General features: G+C 42.6%; 1 protein-coding gene across 1 annotated transcript; it reads right to left on the bottom strand.

Moving 5' to 3' along the window:
- Positions 1-2,423: 2,423 nt before the first annotated feature.
- Positions 2,424-5,185, bottom strand: LOC123407670 (two-on-two hemoglobin-3). Its single transcript, XM_045100855.1, has 4 exons — positions 4,802-5,185; positions 4,568-4,698; positions 3,078-3,222; positions 2,424-2,982 (listed from the first exon to the last, which is right to left on the bottom strand). Exons 1-4 carry the CDS (start codon positions 4,942-4,944, stop codon positions 2,886-2,888), a joined length of 516 nt encoding a protein of 171 aa, XP_044956790.1. The 5' UTR covers positions 4,945-5,185; the 3' UTR covers positions 2,424-2,885.
- Between the last annotated feature and the right edge of the window lie 335 nt (positions 5,186-5,520).

Here is a 5,520-nt window from a genome sequence, read left to right as displayed (position 1 = left end):
AACTTTGAGGTGGTTCTACTACCTACACCAATTTTATCTTATTGTTCTCCGCTAGATAGGAACTTTGAAGTGATTCTTTGTTGCACGTTGAGGGAGGATCATATGATTCTACTATGTTACCTAGATTGCACTAGTGAAAGTATGAACCCTAGACCTTATTAACAAGCAATTATACCATGTTTTGTTCGTTGTTTTACACTTTTACATTATTGTTTTTATATTTTTAGATTACAAAATCCTATATCTACTATCCATACTACACTTGTATCACCATCGCTTCGCCGAACTAGTGCACCTATACAATTTGTCATTGTATTGAGTGTGTTGGGAACACAAGAGATTGTTTGTATTTGATTACAGGGTTGTTTGAAAGAGATCATCTTCATCCTACACCTCTCACGGATTGATAAACCTTAGGTCATCCACTTGAGAAACAATTGCTATTGTCCTATAAATCTCTGAGCTTGGAGGTCCAACATAGTCTATAAGAATAAAGTTGTGTAGTAGACATGAGTCTATTTCGGTAAAACTCAAGAGAAGAAGCCAGCAAAAATCATTGATGAAGTTCTACTGCTTAATAAGCGTATCAAGATAAGTTTCTTCTATTTCAAGGAAAAATAATATGGTGGGTTAAAATGTCATGATTAAATGCTACAAAGAGCCTAGGCTTCTTCGGGCAAGGTACTATCCTAATTGAAATATTTGGGACACGGTCTTCTCATGCAACTCCTTGACAGCATGGAAAGGCATCGCTTACGACCTGATGCCTTACGACCTCAAGTTTGTGAAGAAAGGCATCATCGCGAGGGTAGGGGACGGCTTGTCTATCCGGGCAAGGAGAGACCCTTTGATCCATCGTGGCCGAGATTTTGGCCCCATCACACCCCAAGGGACATGTCGTTTTAATAAAGTGTCAGACTTTATTAATGAACATGGATCTTGGAATGTTCAAGGGACTTGAGCAATACTTTTGGAAGATGGATATCGTCGAGATTCTGAAAATACGAACATCCCTGCAAAACAGAAGTGATTTCTTAGTTTGGTGCCCGGAGAAATTTGGTCGTTTACGGTTAAAGGTGCATACAAAGTAGCTACAGAATCACATGAAGAGTTATTTGCTAGCGGCGCATCTAGCATTCATCCTAATGGTGAGCATTCGTTGTGGAATTTGATTTGGAAAGCTGCAATATCTCTAAATTACATGCAAGACTTAAGATAAGGCTACCTTATCAACCATTGTACATGTCATGCTCTAAAGATGCGAGTGACATCGTGAAAAGCAGCAGCTGGGGCAAATGAGTACAAAAAATACCGTCACTTATCTTCACGTGATACATGCCCATTATGTGGAAAGGAGAGCTTCCTTGGGAGCGGTGTTTTGGCTCCCCGGAGCATATGCTCCTGGGTGAACAGTAACGCTAAAAAAATATGAAATTTTTTATAGATGATTGTATTAGTGTCGCAAACATGCATGACAATTTTCGTGCGATAAGGAGCAGCGGTGTTTCGTCAGTAAAAAAATAAATTTAAGGTGACATTTTGGGATAAATTTTGGTGTTCAATTTGTTTTTTTTTTTTTTTTGCACAAGCAAAAATGTTTTACCTTTTTGCCTCCAAATTTGCAGGCAACATTTGGATGTGACAAAGTACACAAATAAATTTTGTCTTGATTTTTTTTCCATTTCAAGCTTCTTCTCTTTTTTTTGCCTCGGGAGCATATGCTCCCGGGAGCCGAATTGCATTTCCGAGCTTCCATGCACTTGTAACATGTGATCATGCAAGAATTATCTGGGATGCTGTGAGAGTAAATTGACCACTACCACCTAACAACCTTCTTATTCATAATGTGAAGGAGTGGTTATTACATGTGCTTGCTGTTTGTTCGGTAAATGTTCAAGCCAGAATTATCATGCTCATTTGGCGGATTTGGCAGTTGCCGAATGATGTGGTTCATGGTAAGCAAATACCGCCCCTCCAGACTACGGTGGATTTTCTGGATAGTTATTTCAAATCTCTGCAACTCGCGCAAACTACTCAACAGAAGAAATCCTGAAGGTTAAGTTGACTACTATGGCTCCTAATCCGGTCATTTCGAAGTCGAGGGAGCTGACGCCTACACCGTGGCCTCCTCCGCCGGCCGGGTGGATGGCCGTCTCAGTGGATGGATCATACTCAGTTCATGGTGGAGCTGCAGCTGCTGGCATGGTGATGGTTCTATCATCTTTGCAGCTTCTCAAGTAATCTCCAATTGCAATGAAGCGCTAGAGGCATGGTGCTTTCAATTCTGTCTAATGATGTTCTCTCACGATCGGCATACGGGCATCTTGTCGCCGAGATTAAAGCATAGATGGAGACTGGGAGTTTGTTCCTCAGAAGATACATCGTGTTCAAAATAGGATTGCAGATAAATTGGCAAATTATAGTCATACAGAATTAGCTACTGCTGTATGGTTGCATATAAATTGGCAAATTATAGTCATACAGAATTAGCTACTGCTCTATGGTTGCATAGGGGACCTCCGTGTATTGAGGACCTGCTGCCACTTAATTTTAATCCTATCATCATGGAATAAAACTCCCATTTTCCTTGTAAAACAAAATGCTACTAAGAGCACTGGATAGAATAGCATGAGCAGTTCGGCACCAATACACCATAGCTGTGCTCCCTTAATGCATGAGCAGTTAACTTGTACCCTCAAGCTCAAAACAATAGAGAAGAGGGAGTACGATCAAGTACACAATTTACCAATTTTGATATGCTCTCTGCTCATCATGCACGTTGTTTCCTATAATGCAAAACAATCTTGATCCCATTGCACATGGGATTACGGGAATCGTATAGGAACACTGGAGCTGAAATCGTTATTCAACCGGTTAAGCTAGAGTTACTCAGCTGGTTTGTTCGTTGCATGCTTGCAGGGAGGTACACTTTGGGTTTGCCTTGTCATCTCATTACCGGCGACAAGGAAGTATGCAGTGTGCCTGGAAAAGATAACAAATGACAATATCTTAGCCTCTTGGTTGATATGCTGCCGAATGCTTGGTGCAGATTTCACTAGTTCAGTCATAACACAGACCTGAAAAAATTCATCATTTTGGTTTTTGTATCTGGATTTATGCTTTGGGTGGTCTCCAGAGCTTGCTGCATGTGGTGTAGCCATCTCTCCGCAGCTCGGTGGGTAACTGGGAATGGCCGATGTCGTCCTATCAAGGCAGGATGCCCTACAAGAATCAGACAGAGTGATAGTGTTAGGTCAACAAGTAATTGAGATCCGAAACATATGAATTGCAATTTCTGGGTAACTCAAGGAGGGTTCGTGTTACTATTAATTTCCATGATTGCAAGAATAACACAAATTATGAAAAGGGTATAAATGTGTAATACCCAGTGACAATGAAAAGCATAGCATTTATGCTTTACCGCACCCAAAACGATTCAACAATAAATGAGCAAAATAATTGGGCACATAACAATAGGACAAATGTTTGATTTTTCAAACAACTTTGCTTAGATCACCTAGACGTAGCAAATGGCGATATGGAACCTATAAGGCCTAGTAACTACTCACTACACAAGTACTAGAGAGCACATGCCTTGACTGAGAACTATAAGTATGCAACTTATAGTATTAATTAAGAAAGTGTTGTTGCTAGATTCAAATATGAAAAAGTAAGCCACAGATAAACCCAGATGATCGATTTAGTGATTTGGGAATTTCAGAAGGAGCGAACTAGGAGAATCTTTCAACGTCAGAGAAATTCAGTTCAAAGTTTTTTGACTATCACTGAAAATAAGGCTCATCTCTGGGTTCAGGCATGCATCACTGGATTAGGGACCTTGGTCTCCAATTCGGATGCCGTGCTGTAATTGCTACATAATTCCGCTGTCAGACCCTAATCCTAGCTCTCAATATACTTTTTTCGGCTTTCATGATTTGATCAAATGTAATTCCCTGTAGGAATCCTTCCAGCACCCTTTGGCACCAATATAGTCCATCTGTGTAATTCTAATCCATTTTAGTAAAAGAAAAACTAGTCTCCTGACATAACAGAGTGTAATTCTAATCCATGCACATCTGATAAATAATTTATCCAGAAAACAATTAACTTACAGACGAACAGAGCTGTAAATCATCTCTATGTAGTCCCAGGCATTAAACACCCAACAGTGCTGCCTGATAACTAGGGTGAAAGGAAAGGAACAATCCAACAAAACAATGATAATATGCTGTGCTGTCAAGAAAAGCTTAATGGTTCTGCAGAAGCATGGTCTGAAATGTAATTAAACAGGAGCCGAGTTTCACAATTCTACAAACTGATTGGTTTTCCCAAAATTTTAGATTTAAGAGTGAACTTGTAAGTCAATTTCAGTTTTTAAATACGATCGTTCCATTTCCACACGTGGCAACAAGTAAGCATTTTAACTGAAACACTAATTTCAACATAAGCACCAGCTTCAATGGCAACTGGGCACCTGGAAACATGGATATCTCGGGGCTACAAGGAACCAATTGGGAGAAGAGCACCAATTCAAAAAGGTTAAGAGACGCCGATTCAATCAAGTTACCTCTCCTCTGGGAGAATAGCGGCGGGCCGCCCATCCGCTGCACCAAGAACTCGTACTGGTTCTGGATCGCGTCCTCCTTCTTGGACCCCGAGAATATCTCCCGGAACCACTCCTCCTCGTCCTCGTAAACCCTGTTCCGTCGATCCAACCACGGCCAGCAGGTCAGACGAAAAAAATCGGAGAAGGGGGGGAACCCAGATCAGAGGAGGCGGGAGGGACAGATCGGGCGCGGACCTGGTGTAGAAGTTGGTGGAGAGGTCGACGAAGGGCTGCGGGGTGCCGCCGAGCGCCTCGAAGACGTTGACCTCGTCGATGGCGAATGCGTCGGCCGCCGCCACGCCGCTCCACTCCGACGCCTTGTCCTGCAGCGACTGCATCGTTCCTGCTCTTCCCGGAACGCCCGTCCCCGCGGCGGCGCCGCCTCTCAGCGACCGGCTGGGACGCTTTGTTGGCTGCCGTTCAGTTGACTACTGCTCGGTTGGTTGGAAAGACGGTGCGCGGCGGCGTGCGGCTCAGGCGATGCGCTCCACCATTTTATACCCGCCGGCCAATCGGGCGGCGAGCACGCGCGGTCGGGGGACGTGTGGGTCAAAGGGTATCGTATTCGTCCATGTCGACATTCTGAGCCGCCCATGTCGTTCGTGGTAACTTGCGACTCGCGAATGCTGCCCACGGAATACTCGGAGAGGCCCGCGGTTTGCTCTCTGCTGGTTTCTCTCTCTTTTTTCTTCTTTTTTTTAAACATTAACACTTTATTAATCAAGCAACAAAATTTCAAAGATTCTCCCGGATACAAACGGAGAAGAACGAAAACAACAAAGACCATTAGAGTTCAATACAAGACTGAGGTCATGGTGAACCATTTGAATTATGATAATTCAGTTTTATAATCTATATTGTCTTCAAACATGACATATTTTTGTTGTATATTGTAAAACTAGATGGACAGATTA

This window comes from Hordeum vulgare, chromosome 7H, assembly GCF_904849725.1.
Source record: "Hordeum vulgare subsp. vulgare chromosome 7H, MorexV3_pseudomolecules_assembly, whole genome shotgun sequence".
Taxonomy (NCBI): Eukaryota; Viridiplantae; Streptophyta; class Magnoliopsida; order Poales; family Poaceae; genus Hordeum; species Hordeum vulgare.
Note: the sequence above shows the minus strand (reverse complement) of the source record. Positions and strands in the feature narration are given on the sequence as shown.

What these genes read in the sequence shown, in the direction of transcription:
- LOC123407670 (XM_045100855.1), bottom strand. Translation starts at nt 4,944, where the DNA reads ATGCAGTCGCTGCAGGACAAGGCGTCGGAGTGGAGCGGCGTGGCGGCG. An exon ending in GCTATTCTCCCAGAGGAGAG is followed by an intron (nt 3,223 to 4,567) that starts GTAACTTGATTG and finishes TGATTCTTGTAG; the next exon opens with GGCATCCTGCCTTGATAGGA. An exon ending in AAAATGATGAATTTTTTCAG is followed by an intron (nt 2,983 to 3,077) that starts GTCTGTGTTATG and finishes TATCTTTTCCAG; the next exon opens with GCACACTGCATACTTCCTTG.